At 46.5% G+C, this 23,550-nt stretch overlaps 1 protein-coding gene across 1 annotated transcript; it reads right to left on the bottom strand.

The window, feature by feature from the left end:
- Positions 1-12,062: 12,062 nt before the first annotated feature.
- On the bottom strand, positions 12,063-14,057 carry LOC311240503 (succinate dehydrogenase [ubiquinone] flavoprotein subunit, mitochondrial-like; the record flags this gene model as incomplete). The annotated part of the gene is made up of 1 exon (XM_084329080.1): positions 12,063-14,057. One exon carries the CDS (start codon positions 14,055-14,057, stop codon positions 12,063-12,065), a length of 1,995 nt encoding a protein of 664 aa, XP_084185206.1.
- Positions 14,058-23,550: the final 9,493 nt, after the last annotated feature.

Below are 23,550 nucleotides of genomic sequence, written 5' to 3'. Positions count from 1 at the left end.
GAGGGAGAGCGAGCGGAGGAGAGAGAGGGTAGGATGTACTGAGGGAGAGCGAGCGGAGAGAGAGAGGGTAGGATGTACTGAGGGAGAGCGAGCGGAGGAGAGAGGGTAGGATGTACTGAGGGAGAGCGAGCGGAGGAGAGAGGGTAGGATGTACTGAGGGAGAGCGAGCGGAGGAGAGAGGGTAGGATGTACTGAGGGAGAGCGAGCGGAGGAGAGAGGGTAGGATGTAGGAGGGAGAGCGAGCGGAGAGAGGAAGGGTAGGATGTACTGAGGGAGAGCGAGCGGAGGAGAGAGGGTAGGATGTACTGAGGGAGAGCGAGCGGAGGAGAGAGGGTAGGATGTACTGAGGGAGAGCGAGCGGAGGAGAGAGGGTAGGATGTACTGAGGGAGAGCGAGCGGAGGAGAGAGGGTAGGATGTACTGAGGGAGAGCGAGCGGAGGAGAGAGGGTAGGATGTACTGAGGGAGAGCGAGCGGAGGAGAGATGGTAGGATGTACTGAGGGAGAGCGAGCGGAGGAGAGAGGGTAGGATGTACTGAGGGAGAGCGAGCGGAGGAGAGAGGGTAGGATGTACTGAGGGAGAGCGAGCGGAGAGAGAGAGGGTAGGATGTACTGAGGGAGAGCGAGCGGAGGAGAGAGGGTAGGATGTACTGAGGGAGAGCGAGCGGAGAGAGAGAGGGTAGGATGTACTGAGGGAGAGCGAGCGGAGAGAGAGAGGGTAGGATGTACTGAGGGAGAGCGAGTGGAGGAGAGAGGGTAGGATGTACTGAGGGAGAGCGAGCGGAGAGAGAGAGGGTAGGATGTACTGAGGGAGAGCGAGTGGAGGAGAGAGGGTAGGATGTTCCCTCAGCTCGGAACTAGGCAGAATCTGCATATGGCTCGCTGATAACAAACTATCATTACACATGGGCAAAACAGAGTCCATTCTCTTCGGTTCAAATAACAAACTCAGCAAGACCGACGGCTTCTCAGTTGCAGTGGGTGACAATATTGTCACAAGGAAAGATGAAATTACCTACCTGGGTTCCATCCTAGAGGCTAATCTCTCCTGTGACAAAATGGCATCCAATGTAATAAAAAAAAGTCAACCAACGAACTCGATTCTTGTACCGGATCTCCTCTCTGGTAAACAAGAATACCCTGAAGACTCTGGCAGGAGCACTCATTCAGGGGTACTACGACTATGCTTGCACCTCATGGTACCAAAGCACCTCAAAGGCGCTAAAAACAAAATTACAAACATCTCAAAACAAACTGGTCAGACTACTGCTTGACCTTACTCCTAGAACCCACCTCACCCCTGCCCACTTTGACAACCTAGGATGGCTTAGAGTAGACGACAGAGTACAGCAACTTGCAATGGGCCTGGTCTACAAGATACACTACACGACCAAGGTACCCATGTACATGTCAAAATACTTCCCAAAGGTCAGTGAATACCACGATCACAACACCAGAGGGAGCTCCACAAATCATGTTAAACCCAGATTCGGCTCAAATAAGGGACTAAACACGTTTCGCAATTATGCCACATCAATGTGGAACGCCCTACCCAAAGCTGTAAAGGAATGTGGATCACTACCCACTTTCAAAACCTCTCTCAAGGGACACCTACGGGAGACTGCAATTCAACACTGGCCCCTGTAAATATCCTAACCCAACCCCCTCCAATGTACAGTCATTTACCTAGTATGGTTTTGTCAATAGTCCAATGTACAATTTTGTTTGTTTGTACAGTGTCTCCCCCCCCCCCCCTCAATGTACAGTTTTGCTTGTATATACAGTGTGCCCCCCCCCCCCCCAACCACCTCCAATGTAGATTACCCAGTATGGTTGTCAATATCCCAGTGTACCCAACCCCCCCCACCCAACCTCCTCCAATGTACAGTTTCTACGTCAAATGTATATACTCCCTTTTCCTGACTCCTTCTGTATCACAAACAGTACTGTATTTGCAAATCTGGTATGTCATAAATGTATAGATGTAGCAGTACTGACTATCTGTATGTCATGTATGTCATATATGTCCTGATGAATTGAAAATGGGGGACCCTGATGTAAACAAGACGAAAGTCTTTCTCTGGTCTGCATCCCCTTAACAATTGTGTGTATTGAGCTGTACTGTATTGTACCCATTCTGCAATCTGTTAATAAAGTTTTCAATCAATCAATCAATCAATGTACTGAGGGAGAGCGAGCGGAGAGAGAGAGGGTAGGATGTACTGAGGGAGAGCGAGCGGAGGAGAGAGGGTAGGATGTACGGAGGGAGAGCGAGCGGAGGAGAGAGGGTAGGATGTACTGAGGGAGAGCGAGCGGAGGAGAGAGGGTAGGATGTACTGAGGGAGAGCGAGCGGAGGAGAGAGGGTAGGATGTACTGAGGGAGAGCGAGCGGAGGAGAGAGGGTAGGATGTACTGAGGGAGAGCGAGCGGAGGAGAGAGGGTAGGATGTACTGAGGGAGAGCGAGCGGAGGAGAGAGGGTAGGATGTACTGAGGGAGAGCGAGCGGAGGAGAGAGGGTAGGATGTACTGAGGGAGAGCGAGCGGAGGAGAGAGGGTAGGATGTACTGAGGGAGAGCGAGCGGAGGAGAGAGGGTAGGATGTACTGAGGGAGAGCGAGCGGAGGAGAGAGGGTAGGATGTACTGAGGGAGAGCGAGCGGAGGAGAGAGGGTAGGATGTACTGAGGGAGAGCGAGCGGAGGAGAGAGGGTAGGATGTACTGAGGGAGAGCGAGCGGAGGAGAGAGGGTAGGATGTACTGAGGGAGAGCGAGCGGAGAGAGAGAGGGTAGGATGTACGGAGGGAGAGCTACGTTAGATTGGATGGAGACGTTAGCGACATTGGCATCGAGGGACTTCAGACACAGCTGAGACACGAGATGAGGGAACTGAAACAAGGCGCAGCGGGTTATGTCTACACGGGGATCTCAATGTGGAACAGCCTTCCACTTTGTATTAAACTTTCAGGATCTAGAGGAATGTTTAACTCTTTCAGCGCCGCCGGCGGATCTTTGTTCCTACTGCGCCACCGCTCTAAGAGATAGGGATGCGTGGCGGTGTTTGCAGGGCTATAACTATATTCGATATTATAGCTATGGAAACAATTACTATGGCTCATTTGACATCAACTATTCATCGTTCAACATGTGAAAAGGAATACATCTTTTCATGTATACCTTTGCGTGTTATACCGTGGTGTATATTGTATAGTTTAGGAGTGATCCGGGATAATTCCTGAAAAGCTGAGTTATAGTTGGGTGACCAAACGTCCTATTTTGCCCAGACATGTCCTCTTTTCACGCCCTGTCCGGGCCGCGTGAATATTAAAGGCAACCAACCCAACTTGTGTTCGGCTTTTCTCTGATTGTTTATTGTTTATTAGCAAAGGATCCCCATTAGCTGACGCCGAGACGTCCACTAGTCTTCCTGGGGTCCAAAAATGATTGGCCGCGACCCCCCGCCCCCACGCGCAAGCAAGCGGCAGCCCCTCCCACGTCCCAAATGAAACCCAAGGAGCTAGCGGCAGCGCGGGCAACCAACTTGTGTACCACTACCAACCAACTTAAGCTGCTGTACCAACCAACTTGTGTTCAGCTGCGGTAGCAGTGGAGCGCTGCTGACTGATTATTATGTTTCGCGTTTTTAACAACCAACTACCAGATTCACTCGTCACTGTACATCACTTCAGCTCCAGCAGCAGCAGCGGCGGTGCTCCGTTGAAGCCCTTCAATGACAGCTGCTCTCATATTTTGCGAATGCATAAACTATATCTTAAATTATGGCTATGTGTCTAATATGGCTGTCGCTTATCAATGACTTCGCGACAGCCATATTAGACACATCGCCATAATTTAAGATATAGTTTATGCATTCGCAAATATGAGAGCTCTGTCATTGAAGTGGGTGGTGGCAGCATTACTAACCGTAGCGATTTTTATTGTTTTGTCATGACCAAACATAATCCCAACATAGATAGGAGGTGTACTGTATGTCAAATGTCGGTCATCATCGCCATAATTTAAGATATAGTTTATGCATTCGCAAATATGAGAGCTCTGTCATTGAAGTGGGTGGTGGCAGCATTACTAACGGTAGCGATTTTTATTGTTTTGTCATGACCAAACATAATCCCAACATAGGAGGTGTACTGTATGTCAAATGTCGGTCATATGGTGGAAGAGTTTAGTACAGTCACACAACAGAACACCAGTGTTTCTAGTAGATATGTTTATTAATATAAATAAACACCTCTGTCTGAACTGGTTCGAGCAGCGCTTCTGCCGCGTCTCTCAGCGGAAAAGGGCGTGTGCTAGGGCGGTCACGTGGCCGTGTGGCCAATCAGAGAAACGCTGAACGAAAAGCTGAACACAAGTTGGTTGCCTTTAATATTCACGCGTCCGGGCCGTCCGGGGGGGGGGGGGGTTTATAAATTCATGAAAATGTCCGGGTTTCACGGACCGTTTGCATGTACTTAAATTGACTGGCGCATTGCACAGAATACTACGGTACTCTGTTGCGTGTGTGACGTAATCCCTGAGAAGCTTTGTGGGCGGCTCTACAACTACGTGCACACACAAACAGGAAGGGGACAGAGATGGCAGCTCACATTCACAATGCCAAAGCCAAAGCGCAAATGTACTTTTACAGATGAACTGCAGAAGAAATTCCAAATGTACCGACCCATCGGAACAAATGAGAGGCGGAGTGTGCACTGTGTGCAAAGCTTGCACATACACGTGTGTGTCCAATAAAGGTGCAGGCGATCTTAAAGTGCACATGGACATGTGCAAGTTGAGAGTTTGTCTGCAAAGTTGACAGACTTCTTTGTTAAACCCGGGAAAACAGAGGATGCTGTAAAGTAAATGCAGCGGAGGGTGCGTTTGCATTTCATACTGTGAAACAAGTGCCTTGCTAAAAAAGGCATTTCCAGACTCTGACACTGCCAAACAGTTCAGTAGTGCACGCACTAAATCCGAAGCCAAGTAAGGGATAATGTATAGCTACAAGGTCATTGTCGCAAAATAATTGACCGACACAGAGTTTAGAATACCGAGGCGCCTCGCCGAGGTGTTCTAAACGTCAGTGAAGGTCAATTATTTTGCGACAATGACCGAGTATAGGCTATACATTATGCCGCTTATTACATGGCTAACTTACTAACAATATACCTAATTCATTTTACACCATCGACAAGACGAGATCAAATGCAGACGCAGTTCTGTTCTGTCGCTCCGCGCTGTCATCGCCGGCAGCCGGCAGGTGTGTCTGATTGGCTGCACTGATGCAGTGTGTGTCAGTGGGCTTGATTGCTACAGCTGCGAACAGTGGTCATTATTGCTCGGCAGAGGTCCGTTATCGAGTAATAACGGACCTCTGACGAGCGCTATTGACTAGTGTTGTCAAAAATATCGAAGTATCGATACATATCGATACTGAATATTTAAAACGGCTTCAATACTCATTTCCCGAAGTACCGATACTTTCTGCAGTATCGGTACCAGCTGGCTTGCTCCCGCAAGTTGTTGACAGACAGACGCGCTGCCAGAGCCTTGCCCTTCCGCCTCCTCCTCGCTCAGAGCAACAGACACAAGCTGCTGCAGCCTCCTCCCCCTCACAGCCGGGCAGGGCAGCCCTGTCTTCAGTTTGTAAACAACGCTATTATTAGCTAACGTTAGCTGTCGTTCCTCCGTTAGCTTAATGCTAGCTAGCTGGCCACCTATTACTTCATGGAAACGGAGTAACGTCAAGCCAAGCCCACTACACCAGTACACTCATGAACTCGACACAACTACCCCGTTTCCAACGTTAGGTCAAGCGGAGCCGGAGCCCATCCTACACTAGTACACGCATGAACTCGACACAACGTTACCCCGCCTCCATGAAGTGTCCAATTAGCAGCAATGTTGTTGAAAATGTAACGTTAATAAATGCTCCGAGCATAGCTCCGGGGAAATCAATCTCTCTCTCTCTCTCTCTCTCTCTCTCTCTCTCTCTCTCTCTCTCTCGGGTCATAACTAGAAAGGTGCGCTCAGTAGACCTAAAATCTCCAGCAGCCACTCTCTCTTTCTCTCTCTCTCTCTCTGATCTAAAGATAAACAAAGGGTTTTAAAAGTGTATTTATCTTCTCGTATAGTACCAGAGAGAAGCTGAGGAGAATCAACCAGCAACAAAACCAAAATTTGTTAAAAAAAAAAAAAACCACAATACAATACCGTCAATAATAATAAAAATAATGACACTAACAACAGTAATAACATTACAAGACAGGCAAACAGAAAAGAAAAAAGACAGTAAAAATTAAATAAGGAAATGACAATAGAAAATAAAATAAATAAAACAAAATAAAATAAGTGTGGCTTTCACGTGTGCGCCTTATCTCGTGTGCTATATATACGTGTGTTCTACCTACCCATATGTGCGTGTGCTTTACCTATGTATATGTTTTATGTGTACATGCATATATGTGTGTTGTGAACGTGTGCATATGACCGTGTATTCCCTAGTAGCCCAGAGTGCCTGTACAGTACTACTGCAGCCAAGAGGACACGTACAGTATCAATGTAGTCAAGTGGGTTTGTACAGTATTATTATAGTCAAGAGGGCGTACAGTATCACTGTAGTCAAAGGTATATGTACAGCATTACTGTAGTCAAGAGAACATGTACCGTACTACTGTAGCCAAGAGGACATGTACAGTATCAGTGTGGTCAAGTGGGCATGTACAGCACTACTGTAGTCAAGTGGACATGTACAGTGTTACTGTAGTCAAGGGTACCTGTACAGCACTACTGTAGTCAAGAGAACATGTACAGTATTACCGCAGTCAAGAGAACATGTACAGTGCCACTGTAGTCAATAGGACATGTACAGTATTTACAATGCCAGTACCGTAGACAAAACAAGGCAGCAGTGGAAGGTTATTGGTAATGGGGAAATCCGGCGAGTACAGTGGCGGATAGTGCACGCCCAATATGCGACAGATAGGGGTCCCAGATCTCATAAAAAGTGTCCAACTTGGAATGCAGCATACACGTAATATACTCACAGGGGATACATTCCATTATGATATTGTGCCATGACCTCATTGACGGGACCTCGTCCTTGATCCAAAACAGGATGTTCTTTCTAGCAGCAAATGTCAACAAATTGAACAGTCTCTTATGTTTGGAATTGGTAACATGAATATCTGGGAGGCCCAGCAACCAGCACACATATTGAATAATTGTGTTCATCATGGGGCAGACACAATAGATGTTGACCTTGAGAATATCATGTTCAAAATCTACCAGTACATCCACATTTACACTGTGTGCACTGAGAGCCTGAAGGATACGATACAAAGAGATATTTATTAACTGGATTTTCTATTTTCTATTATTTCATATATTTTGTTATTTATTTTTGTCCAGTAAGACTTGAAAAGAGAGCTATTATTTTATTACAGGTTGATTTTTAAGTTATTATTGTGCCATTGAGATTTGTCAGATAATTCTAGGCATAATCAAGCATGTTGATTGTTGAGTAACTTTGGTTTGGTGTGTCTTTGGTTATAGAGAGATATATTGTTGTGTTATATACAGTATAAAAGAAGCAGTGAAGCCACGGCAAGCTATAACACTGAAGAAGGAATACATATTTCCGAAACATGTTTGTTTCAGGCTGCCATTAAATTTTGAACCTGAGAGTGCTGGTCTGGCTTCACTGCTTCTTTTATATAATACTTAATGGGATTTCAGCACCCAGTGTCGTATCTTGAGAGCGCGGTCTAACTTGACATGTGTTATATACAGTAAAATAATATAAATAATAATCGTATATCCATACAGAGGAGGCATGCTTTAAATATATTAAAACAATAATGCATCTTTGAGTAAACGTTGAGTATCATCAGGCATGCGTTGCTCATGGCGACGCCGGGGTTTGCACGGCAACCAGTCTGTGAGCAGAAGCACGCACATGCACGGATGTGCATGCGTGTGCACACAGGAATGCGCTGCACTCGACTGATGCGCCAACTCGCTAAGTACTACTTTGCATAACAATACGGCCCGTCGTCAGGTGTGTTCAAATACGTTCTCAGATACATTCACACAAAACTTGTGAATGACGTAGAGGCAATTAGGTGTTACGATTCTGGTTCTTGACTACGGTCGGTAACCACCCACCTTCTCTGTCATCCGTCACTTGATTGCTGTCACTTGTTTTTCCCTGTCATTTAGTGCTGTCACTTAGGGGGTTGGCTTGTGATTGGCTGTCACGGGGGTGTGTGTGTGGAATGTTGGTATTTGGTGGCTATTTAACATTCCTTTCCTCTGCTTGTCATTCGTCAGGTCTTCACTATAGGCGTTCGGAGATAACGCGGCCGGTTCCAGTTCTGGACCACCACTAAGCTCCGTTATCTATTCTCTCGTTCCCTTGCCTTTGGCATAGTATCCTAGTATTACTCTTTGTGTTCTTTACTATTAAAGTCGAACCTGTTCAAGAGTATACCTTCTCCGTCTCTGTGATTGCCTACAACAATTGGAACTCACCTACCTCCATCCTGACAATTAGGCACTGTCTTTAGTCTGTGCTATGCGAGGGAACATCTATGCGCGGGAGCGTGCGCACGCGGCGTCATTAAAACATAGTGCAACCAGTCGTCCCATGAGCAACGCATGCCTGAGTATCATTAAGTATCTCGAGGCTGGGGGGGCAACGTGTCCTCTTTTTTGGAAATCAAAATATGGTCAACCTAAGTTATAGGGCGCTACATGAATTCTGCTATAAGCGTTGCCGTTTCTTGCCTGGACACGCTACTATTTCCAAATCAAATGTATATAATAGGTATTATGTTTCATCATGAATGCATGAAAGGGGGGGGTAGTTTTTTGATGCTTTGATCATCACCAACGGCATACGTTTTGGAGTATGTTACATACCGGTATGATCGTTGCGATCGATGTGAAATCATGGTTGGATCAAAGCAGGATTGATGTCATATAGTCCTTTACTAGGAGGTATCCCAAAAAGAATATTCCAATTGTCTGATCACGACTTCCAGTATTGGTGTCCATCGTGTCCCCAACATAACCCAGCACAACACATGCATCGGGGCATTGGACGCGTTTCAATGTGATCGGGTGAACCGCTACTCGCCTGACCCAAAAAACTGCGCCCGGAGGGAATTAAATGTAACACCGGGTGTGAAAAAAAGGTTTCGAAGGGTGGGGGCGATACTGCCACCTAGCAGGATGCGGCCGGTATTGCACTCTAGCGATCTCAGAGTGATTCCCTAAGGTAACCCCGAGGTCCGTGTGCCTGAAATGAATAAAAAAAATCGAATAAAAGAAATAACGATGAAAACCAGAGTATACTGGGGTTTTCGGGGGTCCTGGTGCTCAACGCATGGCGAGATAACCCGACTATCATCGGGTCTGGCGCTGATTGAGTTAAAGGTCAGGTTCGCTCATATCTTTGGGGTAAAGTGATCGTTTTCTGCAATAATTCCTAGAACGTGAGATATAGGCATAAATGCATATATAGATTATCAAATGCAGTTTGTTGCCGATCCACGCTATATAAAAAATTTCAACTGTACATGGTTTTAAACGTTATGACTGATCATGCGCGGGTGAACGGAGGGGGGCGTTTATAATTCCGTGATCGTCGTTAAATGCTTTATGTAGTATGGGTGATATATAGATCAGAGCAGTTTGCATGGATAATAATAAACAATCAGGCTGAAAGTAACGTCAGCCTCCTCTTACTGTTGGGCGATGACACTGGAGCAAAGAGATCCCAGTTATTTGATGGGGATCGAGTAGATCCATTTCCGGTTTGTATAATAACAATACACGCCCAAATCATGTCGATTATTGAGTTATGGCAGCGATCCATATCCACGGTGTGTGGCTGCAACGAGTCCTGCAACGATATGCGAGTGGCCGGACGTATTTAGGAGACGCACCGATATCCAAACAGGCATTTCCGGTTTGGCAACTCGCTGATCATCCACCAGGGGGCAGTATTGAAGCGTTGCAGAGTTGTGCCGGCTCACACAGCATCAGACCAGGCTCCGTAAGGGAAATATGAATACCATGGCGAAAATATGAAATATGATCTCAATAACGTTGTACGCCGTGTATTGGCAGAATTCGCATGAACTTGAAACCCGTCGTACGACGTTTATGGCGCAGGATGTGTTAAACAGCACAAGTACAGTACAACGAAAAGATGATTGGCATCCAACCAGAGTGCAAAATGTACAGTAAAGTGCAATAGTAAGTACAGGTAATTAAACTGTGAACAGGTGATGTCCACCAAAACACACACTTTATAATTTTTGCCTCAACGTTATATAGACAGGTAATGTTTTGTAAACGTTACGTTCAGGCCTAGCGTTAGCCTAACCTGACGTTAGCTAGCCTACCTGTTAAAGCTGTTATTGTTCATCATTGAGATCAAACTTACCGTATCAACTTCCAACGTTATATAGACAGGTAATGTTTTGTAAACTAACGTTACGTTCAGGCAGCACTAGCTAATGTTACTGAACTAGTACATATTGTTAGCCTAACCTGAAGTTAGCTACTGTAGCCTAGCGTTAGCCTAACCTGACGTTAGCTACTGTAGCCTAGCGTTAGCCTAACCTGACGTTTACTGTAGCCTAGCGTTAACCTAACCTGACGTTAGCTACTGTAGCCTAGCGTTAGCCTAACCGGACGTTAGCTACTGTAGCCTAGCGTTAGCCTACCTGTTAAAGCTGTTATTGTTCATCATTGAGATCAAACTTATCGTATCAACTTCAGCCACCTTCTCTTTTTTTCGTCGGGAGGAAAGCGGTAATAAGACACATTGTTTTGTTGACAGCATAACAGTTAAATAATCAACAGAAAAGCATTACATTGCAAAATAATATGTCCATATCTGTAGTGTCGCACACACACATAGAACGATAGTTCCCTCTCTCCACCGTGTAACTCGACTCCCCCTACTGGTTAAACCAGGCAGTGCTGCGTCACCTCCCGTCAACTCGCCTCACATAGATAGGCGTCACCAAGCTTGGTGCCGGCGGGAGAGGTTTGATTTTCCAGTGCTCCATCTGTAGATCCTGTACAGGATCTCTTCTTGTCACAAAAGGGCCAGCTGTGAAGTCTATAAGAGCCTCAGCTAGTTCTCCCTCTCCCTGGTCTGAGGAAACCTCTTCTCCAACAATACTCCCTTGAACAGGAGAATGCATAGATGTAGCCATGGTATAGCAATCCTGAACTAACAAAAGCTCCTAACAACAACATAGAAAATATATTTTTTCCTTTTTTTTTTTAAGTCCCTTCGTGGTTGCCATTTCTGTAGTAAGGTTTAAATAGTTGCGTTTTGGGTACACTATATGCTTTTAGCTGTTGGTATAGCTGTAGTAATGTGAATAATATATACAATATAGGGACAAACTATAACTGCAAACCGTAGTAGTAGCAACCTCTGGTGGCTCCGCTTGCTAGTAGCTGGCCACCATAGACAGCGTCACCTTTTCCAACCTGAATGCTTCACGTCGAGAGGTCGAAAGATTGGAGGTCAGAGGTTGTTACATCTGTTAACGTTCCAGTTCCCAGCGGTCATGAATGCAGCTCAAGGCCACCGGCTGGAGGAGAACAAACGTGGATGTTTTTGATTAAGGGCATCAGTGTGTTTTTATAGCTGGAAACGTCAAGACTCAGAGCTGTGCCGCCGGCAATCAATTGATATTTAAATATTAAATATTGACTGATGGACGATGGGACTGTCCTTAAGCAAATGTAAGCAGACGCGAGAGAATTGTTTTCAGAAGGTTGATGGGTTCTTTAAAATATACACAAATCACTCAAGCTTGCACAAATCACTTGTTTAAAATGTACAGTAAAGATTCATTATTTTTATTAACGTTTTTATTGTTGGACAAATATGAGATATTCCGCATTAAGCTTTCCTTATGAGCACGAGGTTCATGTTGCAGAGAGTAGAAAAGGGAACAGCGAGAGTGTGACTTGTGGTTTTTCATAAATACAGATACACTGGGCACGTAAGTATGATGTGTTGGATATTTGCACGTTTTTAATATGAGCGGATAGCAGGCGGGATGTGGGAACAAGCCTCCTCGTCCAGAGAGGCGTCAATCACGGGCCTGTACTCCAGAGTCACCTTGCCAGTCTTGGGGTCGACGTGGGACAGAGTGTGTTTCCTCCAGTGTTCTTCAAAGGGCTTCCTCTCCTGGCCCTGCAGCGGCCTGGCATAGTCCAACTCATCCATGCGGTCCTTGTAGTCTTCTCTGGCGTGAGCTCCTCTGCTCTCTTTGCGTTGCTCAGCTCCATGAATGGTCTGGACGGCGTTCAGCATCAGATTCTGGAGCTCTAATGTCTCCACCAAGTCTGTGTTCCACACAATGCCTCTGTCGAAAGTCTTGATATCTTCCAGAGTCCCGTAGATAGCGTCCATCTTGTCACAACCCTCTTTGAGAACAGGGCCTGTACGGAACACTGCCGCATGGGCCTGCATGGTCTTCTGCATATTGAGTCTGATCTCAGAGGTCCTCAGAGAGCCGTTAGCAAACCTCACTTTGTCCAGATTAGCCACAGACTCCTCTCCTGCGTTAGGCTTCAGAGGAGACAGCTTCTCCCCTGGGGTGCAGATCTCAGCGATGGTGAGGGCACAGGCTCTTCCAAACACCACCAGGTCCAGCAGGGAGTTGGCACCGAGCCGGTTGGCACCATGGACACTAGCGCAGCCCGACTCACCGCAGGCAAACAGCCCTGGTACCACCTTGTCCTCTTTGTTGCTGTGAGTGATCACCTGTCCTCTGAAGTTAGTGGGTATTCCTCCCATGTTGTAGTGTACTGTAGGCAGAACAGGAATTGGTTCCTTGGTGACATCGACTCCGGCGAAGATCATGGCCGTCTCAGAGATACCAGGCAGCCTGGAGGCCAACTGCTGGGGAGGAAGGTGATGAAGCTGAAGATACACATGGTCTTTCTCACGGCCTACACCTCTGCCCTCTCTGATCTCGACGGTCATGGATCTTGACACCACATCTCTGGAGGCCAGGTCCTTGGCGTTGGGGGCGTATCGCTCCATGAAACGCTCTCCCTCGCTGTTGATCAGGATACCACCCTCGCCACGGCAACCCTCTGTGATCAGACAGCCCGCCCCGTAGATACCTGTGGGGTGGAACTGTACGAACTCCAGGTCTTGGCAGGGCAGGCCAGCTCTGGTTACCATGGCGTTACCGTCTCCTGTGCTGGTGTGGGCTGATGTACAGCTGAAGAAGGCACGCCCGTAACCCCCTGTGGCGATGACTGTATTCTTGGCTCTGAAGCGGTGGATGGAGCCATCCTCCATACAGAGAGCTATCACTCCTTTACACTCTCCATCCTCCATCAACAGGTCCAGAGCAAAGTACTCCACAAAATAACTAGTGTCATACCACAGAGACCGTCCATAGAGTGTGTGTAACAGAGAGTGTCCTGTCCTGTCGGCCACACAGCAACAGCGATGGGCCTGACCTCCCTTCCCAAACTTCAGACTCTGACCTCCAAACGCCCGCTGGTAGATCTTCCCATCGTCCGTACGGCTGAACGGCATGCCAAAGTTCTCCAGCTCCACCACGGCTGCAGGGGCCTGCTCTGTCATGTAGTGGATGGCGTCCTGATCTCCCAGCCAATCGGATCCCTTCACTGTGTCGTAGAAATGCCACCTCCAATCGTCACCCTCCATGTTACCCAGAGCTGCGTTGATCCCGCCCTGTGCAGCAACAGTGTGAGATCTGGTTGGGAACAGCTTGGTGATGCAGGCTGTGTTGAAGCCAGCCTCTGATAGGCCAAAGGCTGCCCTAAGGCCCGCCCCTCCAGCCCCCACCACCACGGCATCAAACTCATGGTCAACTACTGGGTACTGGGTTGAGATCCCATTGGAGACTTTGGCGTTGTTGGCATCCCGCTTGCCGTAGATGGAGTAGTGAAACGTCCTTTTACTGCCTTGACATACAGCCAGAAGCGTCTTGGATGATAAGATAGTTTTAGTGAGAACACGGAAGGCGGCGCATACCGCAGCCATGATGCTCGTTTGCTTTGTTCCACTAACTAGAGAGATCTGTGGATGACACTCCTCAGGTTCCGTACCGGACCGTACCACCACAAGAAGTATGAGGGCAGACGTTCCACTCTACTGGTTAAAGTTGCTTACTCGTGAGTAGTACGTTCGTTGATAAAGAAAAATAATGTCCACAGCCGCTCCAGTGTAAAACAAAGATATCCAAATGGTTTATTTCTCTTCCACAGCGAGGTCTTTCTTTACAGAAGTGGTCCTAAAGCTACTTTCCTAAATATTCACATCACTACTACAAGGTAAGAAAACTGTATTTATAGAACAAATGTTCTAGAATGTTCTATTATGACATCACACCGTGACATCACCAATGTTCTAGAATGTTCTATTATGACATCACACCGTGACATCACCAATGTTCTAGAATGGTCTATTATGACATCATACTGTGACATCACAAATGTTCTAGAACAAATGTTCTAGAATGTTCTATTATGACATCACACCGTGACATCACCAATGTTCTAGAATGTTCTATTATGACATCACACCGTGACATCACCAATGTTCTAGAATGGTCTATTATGACATCATACTGTGACATCACAAATGTTCTAGAATGTTCTATTATGACATCACACCGTGACTACATCACAACGGAACATGTTTCAGTTCCATTTGAATAAACGCTCTACCATGGCATGCGGCGAAAAAACTAAATTGCCGGACATGACGGCAGACGAAATGGACAGATTCACGACGGCTTTCAAGGATGAGAAGTTCAGGGCAATGCTGTTTGAATACGCCAGAGAAATATCAGATCCTGTGTGTCAGTAGACTACTCTTAGTACATTTTCATTTAATTATTTTTTAAAGCATCTTCATGGTTTAATAATGCAAACATGTTGCAGGGACTTATTATAATCACTTTCTCTATAGCAATGTTATGGTTGCTATTGACGAGATGACCGCCAATCACGTTGTACGACGGGTTTGCTGGTCATGCGAATTCTGCCAAGCCACGGCGTACGACGTCATTGAGATAATATTTCATTTTTTCGCCATGGTATTCATAATTCCGCCACCCAGCCTCTGCTGAGACAGTGGGACTCTGCACAACAGTGCAACGCTTCAATACCGCCGCCTGGTGGATGATCGGGCGAGTTACAACCGGAAATGGATGTGGTGATCTCGGTGCATCTGGGAAATCCGTCCGGCAGTCACATATTGTTGCGGGACTCTAGACACACATCCGTGTATATGGATCGCTGCCATAACTCAATAATCGATATGATTTGGGTGTTTATTGCGCCATACAAACCGGAAATGGATCTAGTCGATCAACGTCAAATAAGTGGGATCTTTTTCCTCCAGTCTCATCGGTGAACGGTAAGAGGACAGTAACGTTATTTTCAAGGCGATTGTACATTTCTTTATTTACAAACCATCTGATCAATAAATCAACCCATACTACATAAAGCATTTACTGACGATCACGGAATTATAAACAACCCCCCCCCGTTCATCCGCGCATGATGAGTCATAACGTTTAGGATCATGTACAGTTGACATTTTTAATATAGCGTGTATCGGCAACAAACGGCAGTTGATAATCTATATATGCGTTTATGCCTATAACTCACGTTCTAGGAATTACTGCAGAAAACGATAAAAACATACTTATATTCTAGACGGTATTTTTGGAAGAATCTATGAATGAAAAAGTATAACGTTCCTACATCCTGAACGATAGATAATCGATGTTGAATGGGCCATAGTAATGTCAATTTAGCAATACAATTAAAAAAGTTATAGCCCTGCAAAGAAGGTGAACATCTCCATAGGCTTAGACTGGTGGCAGTGATCATACATTGATGGATAGAAGCGTGGCAGTCAATGTGTTAATAATGCAAACATATGTTGCAGGGACTTATTATAATCATCATATTGATGTGACTGTATGCATCAATTAATGTCCTCTTTTTTTCTTTCTCTATAGCAATGTCATGGTTGCTATTGACGAGATGACCACGGCCCGCGACTGCATGGTTGCAAGACAAGTCCAGAAACAGCTGGATGACGAGTTTGGTGTCCGTGTCGGACTGAGTGCGATACGGGGAGCGCGTAGACGTCTTGGCTGGAAATATGGCCAGACAAAATTCTGGCCAATGAATCGGGAAAAGAATAAAGAATTACGACTTGCACAAGCTCACCTATGGCGTGAACACTCTGTGCTTCAAGTATAATAGCTCACTACAATTAAGCACACTGCATGTTTAAGAAGATATCTTTTTCCCCCTCCTTCTTTTTTCCGATTTTTCTCCCATCCCACTGTTAGTCGTTATGCCAATTCCCAACCCCCTTCCTAGTTGTTGCGCACTTTCCCCTACTGTTGGTCCGAGAGGCCGGAGACTGTCACATGCTTTCCTCCAACGCATGTGCAGCCAGCCGGCAGCCAGCCTGGCCGCGCAGATTCTCACCGGGAGAGTGTAACGTGTGGAAGGTCGCACTACCTCTCTCCAGATCCTACCCTTGCTGAGCAGGCGCCCCGACCGAACTGTAGGGGTCGCTGTCCACAACGCCCAGGACCCACCCACGGCTCCCCTCCCCCTAACTCAGCCAAACGAGTTAGTATAGCGATCAGCCCGAGCCAAGGCAATGCTGACTCTCCGGGAGTCGAGACCGCAGCCTCTTGCATTGGTGACGAGCACAATCTCCGCTACGCCACCTGACCGCGCACACTGCATGTTTAGTGGACATTACTATGGCCCATTCAACATCGATTATCTATCGTTCAGGATGTAGGAACGTTTTACTTTTTCATTCATACGAAAATACCGTCTAGAACAGGGGTAGGCAACCCTAGGGCATTTTCATAGGCACAGGGGGCAGAATAAAAAATAAATTATAATTTTTTTGCTTTGAAATATTATAGTGAAATATTTTGCACTGTTGTCGCATTTATCTTGTTGAAATCCTCCCACAGGTTCTTTTTACTACCACATATTTAATTGAGACCCTTTATTTGTTTATTATTTCAATTTAGCTGGAAATACATTGCTACATCATTCAGTAACATTTGCAGAGCCTTATAACAAAAACATTATTACGGTCACCATTGTGACCAGTGGGATTAATCAACAAATTGTATTATTTATTTTTCTATTTCATTGAACATTGCACATGTTAAAAGCCATTTTTTTTTACTCAAAATGTGAGTATTACCAAGTCAACTTGTGTTCTTAAAACAATGACAATAAACATAGTTTTATTAGGTTGAAATAATGTGGTTGTGTACTTATTTTTCTGTTAACTTATTATGGATTGAAAACTGAAAACCTTAATGCACAGTAACTGAACTCAATATTTTTAAGTTCTGGTAACTTATTATTATTTATTTTTTTACAGTGTAGTCTTGCGATCAATCAAAACTTATTTACACGATATACCTCACATTCACCCTCCATTCACATCCTGGTGTTCTCCAATAGGCCTGTAGGTGGAGCTATGACAGCACACTGTAGTACACACACCGATGGTGTGTGATGTGTCCAAAAATGAATGGGCAAATGTGAGTGAAATGGTCGCACTCAGGGAGCGAAATTAACTTTTTGACTCACCGGCCAGTGGCGGGTAGATGGGAAGAGTCTACCCGCCAAGCATATTTCTTACCTGCCAATATATATTTTATATATACAATTTTTTTTTAAATAAAATATATATTATATAATCATACTTGTAGTTGTATTATCTGCGAGACATCGCCACCACGCAATAAGTCAAAATGCTTGCTATCTGCAAACAGCTCCACTGTCTGTTTTGGCTGTGTTGCTCTTCTAGAAAAATAATCCTTTCAGGGTTGCCTATTGAAATACTGTACACTTTCCTACTGTACACTTTCCTGATTAATTGAAATGGGGGACCCTGATGTAAACAAGACGAAAGTCTTTCTCTGGTCTGCATCCCCTTAACAATTGTGTGTATTGAGCTGTACTGTATTGTACCCATTCTGCAATCTGTTAATAAAGTTTTCAATCAATCAATCAATCACACCTCCAGTACAGAAACATTGTTTGAGTTTGCGTGTCAGGTAGACCATTGATTGACAGTCGAGTCTGCCAATTACATCACATCGCTTGCACTCCGGTGCTGCAGCTGGACCCATTGCCCACCTCTGCTGTTGATAACGCTAGCCAAGTTATTATACACACAGATACACAGTGGGCCAGTGACTTTGGTGTAGGGGTGTAACAATGCATCGATCCTAAGGGGGAAATTCAACTGCATCGATTTGAAAATGTTAGAATAGATTATCGCAATTTTAATGTGTACACGTTATGTTATTATTGTCATGTCCGTTACAGCCAACACACCGACATACGCTACTGCATCAACGTTATGATTAACAAAGCAAGGCATTCGTTTTGTTGCATTAACGTTATATTACTATTGCTATCGATAAATCTAGGTGTTCTAAAATCTATTGCTATTGGTAAGAGAGACTATAATAAGTTGGTGTCTCGGAAAACGAGAGCCCTGATCGCGGAGTTTCAGGAAGTAAACAAGAAAAATGAGGGCTTCCGATTGGTCATTTGCTTTATTTCCCATGAAACCAGTCACTTCACTCTACTGTGATTGGACCGTTGGCTTGAGTGCAATGTGGGACTTGTAGTTTTTTAACGATCTCGCAGCGGAGGAAAAAAAAGACGAGAGAGGCTATAATCTGTATTCGCACAGCGTGCGCGTAATTGATTTTTACCGTTCGCATACAAATATTTTTAGGGGCCTGCTTATGAACTACACGTCTACACGCCACACGGCGGGCAGCCCTCTAAGTGTCATGCGCCAAAGGTAAAAACAGACCGCCCCTGGCGGGCGGCGGGCTTTAGTTTCGGTCCCTGGTCGCACTGTATGCAGCTGTTTGGCTGCATTGCATCCCCCCCCCCCCAACTCAGATTTAGGGTTGATACAACCATCATAATAATATTGTTAATAATAACAATAATGATGTAATAATGTAAAAATTATCATTAAAAATACCTGATTATGAGAAAAAAAATGTACGATGCATGGAATATTGTTGAGGCACACTAGTTACAACTATATTTCACACAGGCACTCCATGTCTAGAATATACGGTAAATATGTTTTTATCGTTTTCTGCAATAATTCCTAGAACGTGAGATATAGGCATAAATGCATATATAGATTATCAAATGCAGTTTGTTTTGCCGATCCACGCTATATAAAAAATTTCAACTGTACATGGTTTTAAACGTTATGACTGATCATGCGCGGGTGAACGGAGGGGGGGGGGGGGTTGTTTATAATTCCGTGATCGTCGTTAAATGCTTTATGTAGTATGGGTGATATATAGATCAGAGCAGTTTGCATGGATAATAATAAACAATCAGGCTGAAAGTAACGTCAGCCTCCTCTTACCGTTGGGCGATGACACTGGAGCAAAAAGATCCCAGTTATTTGATGGGGATCGAGTAGATCCATTTCCGGTTTGTATAATAACAATACACGCCCAAATCATGTTGATTATTGAGTTATGGCAGCGATCCATATCCACGGTGTGTGGCTAGAGTCCTACAACGATATGCGAGTGGCCGGACGTATTTAGGAGACGCACCGATATCCAAACAGGCATTTCCGGTTTGGCAACTCGCCGATCATCCACCAGGGGGCAGTATTGAAGCTTTGCAGAGTTGTGCCGGCTCACACAGCATCAGACCAGGCTCCGTAAGGGAAATATGAATACCATGGCGAAAATATGAAATATGATCTTGTTAGGGATTAGCCTATCCCTGGTCGTGAGTTCTTAATTGATATGGTTGTGGGCCAGTCGGCCGAAAGACGAAGCGGAGGACAGAGTATTTCTCAAACGGAGCTTTTATTCATTAGAGAAGAAGACAGACACATCACCAGTAGACAAAAAAGGAAAGGAGCCCAGAATGTCCATATTACATGTCATTTTATACACTCTTGAGAAAGGGGAGGGGGGTGTGTGTATGTCTCTGTGTGTGTATGTATGGGTGTTTGTGTGGTGTGTGCTTGTGTGTGTGTGTGTGTGTGTGTGTGTGTGCTGAAAGGAAGGGACATGATTTTGCATGTATAACTGCCAGAGAGAGAGTGAACTAGGATTTTGCATGTTCTGCTACATGATTTTGCATGTGTGAGGAGGGAGCCGGCCCTGTGTGTGGAAGGGGGAGAGAGACACAGAGAGCAGTGTGGCACAGACATCAAATATTACCAGGAATCAATGAACAAATCTATCAATTCCCCCTTTTGACGTTAAATAAAACGTCAACACACAACAGTTCATTGATGGACCTGTACCCGTCGATTGTCACCTCATTACATGCATCACATCCAATACCAGACGGGATAATCAACATCAGGAGAGCAGAGAGAGAGATAGAGGGAGGGGAGAAAGCGGGAGAGAGAGAGAGAAGAAAGAGAGAAACACAATTCTGGCAACTTAACAGAAGATAGCACGTAACCCCGCCGGACCCCCCTTACTCATCACCTAACCCAGAGGAACCCCCCCTCTATTACAGTGCACCCCTGGTCCCGTCTTCTAGGGGACGTGGGTCTCCTCCTGAGCTGGTTCCCGTAGGCACACACAACGTCCATCAGGGCGCTTCCTTCCCTCTGTCACAGTGCACCGCCCACCTGGGTCGGCCCCGTCTTCTGGAGGGCAAGGGCTGACCTCCTGAGGTTGGTCCCCGTTCCAGGGTGCGGTCCCCTAGACAAACGTGCCTCCTCCGGTCCGCTGCCTTCCCAGTGTCTCAGACTGTCCTCTCCACCTCTCGCCGGCCGGCCCCACCGTCACTCCAACTCAGCTCAGTGTCTCTCCTGCGGCCGCTTCCCCCGTTCTCACTGGGGCCTCCATTTGTTAGGGATTAGCCTATCCCTGGTCGTGAGTTCTTAATTGATATGGTTGTGGGCCAGTCGGCCGAAAGACGAAGCGGAGGACAGAGTATTTCTCAAAAGGAGCTTTTATTCATTAGAGAAGAAGACAGACAGTCACCCCGCGCGGGCACATCACCAGTAGACAAAAAAGGAAAGGAGCCCAGAATGTCCATATTACATGTCATTTTATACACTCTTGAGAAAGGGGAGGGGGGTGTGTGTATGTCTCTGTGTGTGTATGTATGGGTGTTTGTGTGGTGTGTGCTTGTGTGTGTGTGTGTGTGTGTGCTGAAAGGAAGGGACATGATTTTGCATGTATAACTGCCAGAGAGAGAGAGTGAACTAGGATTTTGCATGTTCTGCTACATGATTTTGCATGTGTGTGAGGAGGGAGCCGGCCCTGTGTGTGGAAGGGGGAGAGAGACACAGAGAGCTGTGTGCAGAACTAAAACTATCAATGGTCTCACTGAAGGTGGATGTTGACGGACAGGTTTCAACTCTGGGGCGACAGTGGCTCGGGAGGTAGAGCAGTCGTCTGGCAATCTGGAGGTTCCCGGTTCGAATCCCCGCAACCTCCCGGGCAGTGTGTCGATGTGTCCTTGAGCAAGACACTTAACCCCTAATTGCTCCCGATGAGCAGGTTGGCACCTTGCATGGTTGTGATAGGTTTTTCAGTTCATTGATATCGAATATCCTCTATATATCTAAAGGCCTTAATGAAGAATATGCCTAGAAGTCTGTGTCTCTCTCCCCCTGCATGTGGCGTGACCTGATGACCTCTGGCTGAAGGCCCCTTCCACACACAGGGCCGGCTCCCTCCTCACACACATGCACGCGCACATGCACGCGCACACGCGCACAAGCTGTCACGCCCCTTTGAGTTATGGAGATGTTGTTCAAGAATAGGGGTCTTCTACATCTGGAAGCAATTAGCCCCCCTTCTTCTGACCAAGCACACACACACACACACACACACACACAAGCACACACCACACAAACACCCATACATACACACACAGAGACATACACACACCCCCCTCCCCTTTCTCAAGAGTGTATAAAATGACATGTAATATGGACATTCTGCCTCTTTTGTCTACTGGTGATGTGCCCGCGCGGGGTGACTGACTGTCTTCTTCTCTAATGAATAAAAGCTCCGTTTGAGAAATACTCTGTCTTCCGCTTCGTCTTTCGGCCGACTGGTCCACAACCATATCAATTAAGAACTCACGACCAGGGATAGGCTAATCCCTAACAAATGGAGGTTCCAGTGAGAATTGATGTGGGCCAGCCGCAACCAAGGACGGAGGAATGGACACGCGGAGGTGGAGGAGAAGACGATGCAGAAGGTCCAGACAGTCACTACCAGCTGTCTGCAGCGCGTCTGAACCAGGGGTGAGATACCAGCAGCCCCTCAGACGTCCGTGACCAGACCACCAGACGACCGGATGACAGGCAGGAGGAGACGAAGGACAAACGGGCCAGGATGAGAGGCGGACCGGAGGAGATGGCAGCTGTGCGAGAGGCCGGAGAGGAACACCGCAGCCAGGCACCGCGGAGACCGCAGATCAATCACAGCTGATCGTCGTCTACGACACGCAGGTCATCCACGACTAGAACGGGGGAAGCGACAGCAGGAGTGACACTGAGCTGAGTTGGAGTGATGGTGGGCCGGCCGGCGAGAGGTGGAGAGGACAGTCTGAGACACTGGGAAGGCGGCGGACCAGGGGAGACACGTTTGTCTAGGGGACCGCACCCTGGAACGGGGACCAACCTCAGGAGGTCAGCCCTTGCCCTCCAGAAGACGGGGCCGACCCAGGTGGGCGGTGCACTGTGACAGAGGGGAGGTAGCGCCCTGATGGACGTTGTGTGTGCCTGAGTAAGGGGGGTCCAACGGGGTTACTGTATCTTCTATTAAGTTGCCAGAATTGTGTTTCTCTCTTTCTTCTCTCTCTCTCTCCCGCTCTCCCCCCCCCCTCTATCTCTCTCTCTGCTCTCCTGATGTTGATTATCCCGTCTGGTATTGGATGTGATGCATGTAATGAGGTGACAATCGACGGATACAGATCAATGAACTGTGTGTTGACGTTTTATTTAACGTCAAAAGGGGGAATTGATAGGTTTTTCAGTTCATTGATATCGAATATCCTCTATATATCTAAAGGCCTTAATGAAGAATATGCCTAGAAGTCTGTGTCTCTCTCCCCCTGCATGTGGCGTGACCTGATGACCTCTGGCTGAAGGCCCCTTCCACACACAGGGCCGGCTCCCTCCTCACACACATGCACGCGCACATGCACACACATGCACGCGCACAAGCTGTCACGCCCCTTTGAGTTATGGAGATGTTGTTCAAGAATAAGGGTCTTCTACATCTGGAAGCAATTAGCCCCCCTTCTTCTGACCAAGCACACACACACACACACACACAAGCACACACCACACAAACACCCATACATACACACACAGAGACATACACACACCCCCCTCCCCTTTCTCAAGAGTGTATAAAATGACATGTAATATGGACATTCTGCCTCTTTTGTCTACAGGTGATGTGCCCGCGCGGGGTGACTGTCTT

The sequence above is a fragment of the Notolepis coatsorum genome, assembly GCF_963971535.1.
Source record: "Notolepis coatsorum genome assembly, chromosome: 1".
Taxonomy (NCBI): Eukaryota; Metazoa; Chordata; class Actinopteri; order Aulopiformes; family Paralepididae; genus Notolepis; species Notolepis coatsorum.
Note: the sequence above shows the minus strand (reverse complement) of the source record. Positions and strands in the feature narration are given on the sequence as shown.